General features: G+C 43.9%; 1 protein-coding gene across 1 annotated transcript; it reads right to left on the reverse strand.

Moving 5' to 3' along the window:
- Positions 1–261: 261 nt before the first annotated feature.
- LOC125663598 (uncharacterized protein F54H12.2-like) lies at positions 262–1458 on the reverse strand. The gene has a single exon (XM_048895879.2). The coding sequence runs from the start codon at positions 1456–1458 to the stop codon at positions 262–264; it is 1197 nt and encodes a 398-aa protein (XP_048751836.2).
- Positions 1459–1696: the final 238 nt, after the last annotated feature.

Genomic DNA, 1696 nt, shown 5'->3' on the forward strand with positions numbered 1-1696 from the left:
AACGCAGGGCCTAAATCTGGAGATAAGACGTCTCTCAATTGATACGTGTCCATCTTCAGTAATCGATGCTGACTTCTCGTTGTTTGTTGATTTCTAGCAAATTGTCAAAGACGGCATACACCACGCAGTTTAAGGTCGTCGCTATGCTGTCGGCAAATTGTACTTCTACTCTCAGGTTACCTGTTTGTATGAGATGAAATTTATCCGTCTGAGCTTCTTGGTCTTTGGTAAAATCCATACACCATAGGGTGTAACCGTTTTTTACTCTTCCAGAGTAATGTCGGGAGCCCAATCTTGCCCTAATTTTCCCAATCCTTTGTACAGACTTAAATACGATCTCAGATACTGATCGTCCGTGAAATTAGGTTCCAGGGGACGAGTTTCCATCATGTCTCCATTGATACTGACTTCTAATTTTTTTACTTTCTGATTTTGGAAATTAAACGGATTTTTAGCATCATCGCCGTTAAAGGCGGCGTTTTCCACAAACCCCAAGAGGATGAGTTTGGGCATCTGGCCTTGGAATAGGTGATCGGTGATTTTCGATTGGGTCCCGGTAGGAATCGTGAACGTTTTCACTTCCACTCTTCTCAATGGATAATTAGCTGTTTGAGTACTCAGTTGTTGATTGATCAGATTGATGATCGTTGGAGTCGGTTTGACTTTTCTCACCCACAAGATCATACTTTGAATGACTACTTTCCCACTACTACCGGCATCGGTCATCATGTAGAATTGGGGTCTGGCACGATTGAATCGAAGACGTACGTCTACTCCGTTCGGCAGACATTTCTCTTGCTGAAACAAATCCAGATGTAAACGGTCCATCAAGACAATTTCCTTACTGTTATTTATTTTGTGGTGACGTTTTCTCAACCCCACATTCTGAGAATCGTCGGGATATATTGGGGTCGGTAGCATTGCATTGATGGTGACTTTATCATTAGCTACGGCAAATTCCTTTGGAGGTTGAACCAGACCAGAATACTCTCGATCCTCCATTTGACCGACGGTATCTTTTTCCCACAAGGTACAGGCTCTCATCTGAGTTTTCAGAGTTTTGGGGGCATAAGACAGTAATTTCTCCAAGTAGGCTTTGTACAGATAAGTATCCGTTCCTGGGGTAATGACTTTCCCATTGAGACTCACATCGATTTCACTGAATAAGGAATGTAAGATGTTATTGACCGGGGTGGAAGTAGAACCCGCTCCCGTGAGAGCCGTCCCGTCTGCTTTGGTGAATTTACAGACCATCTGGAGATACGATTGAGATAAATCCAGATATTCATCTCCTTGACCTTTGATTTCGAATTCAATGGGAGCCGTATCCGAATTTAACGAACTGGAAATCGGATAATATTCCATCCATTTAGAGTCTTCTAAAGTGACGTTTGTCGGGGGAACTTTAAACAGTTCCAAACTGTCGGTCCCACACGCGCAGGAATCTCTGTGCATCATTTTTGAACGATATGTTACTGATCGTTGTTGGGAATCAAATGGGTTCACCCCTCCCTCACATCTTTTTATAGGTTCAGTCGAAAATGTGGAGAGATCGTTTCTTCTTACCCCGGACCGGTGCATGGGACTTTCTTTTACGCGGTCCTCCTAAGACACGTTGTTGAGAGGGGGTCTTAGACTGTCTCTTACGGTGTCCTCGTGCACCGGCCTGTCTTTTACGGGGTCCCCCTCTTGCTAA

This window comes from Ostrea edulis, chromosome 1 (assembly GCF_947568905.1).
Source record: "Ostrea edulis chromosome 1, xbOstEdul1.1, whole genome shotgun sequence".
NCBI classification, from domain to species: domain Eukaryota; kingdom Metazoa; phylum Mollusca; class Bivalvia; order Ostreida; family Ostreidae; genus Ostrea; species Ostrea edulis.

What these genes read in the sequence shown, in the direction of transcription:
- LOC125663598 (XM_048895879.2), bottom strand. Translation starts at nt 1,458, where the DNA reads ATGATGCACAGAGATTCCTGCGCGTGTGGGACCGACAGTTTGGAACTG.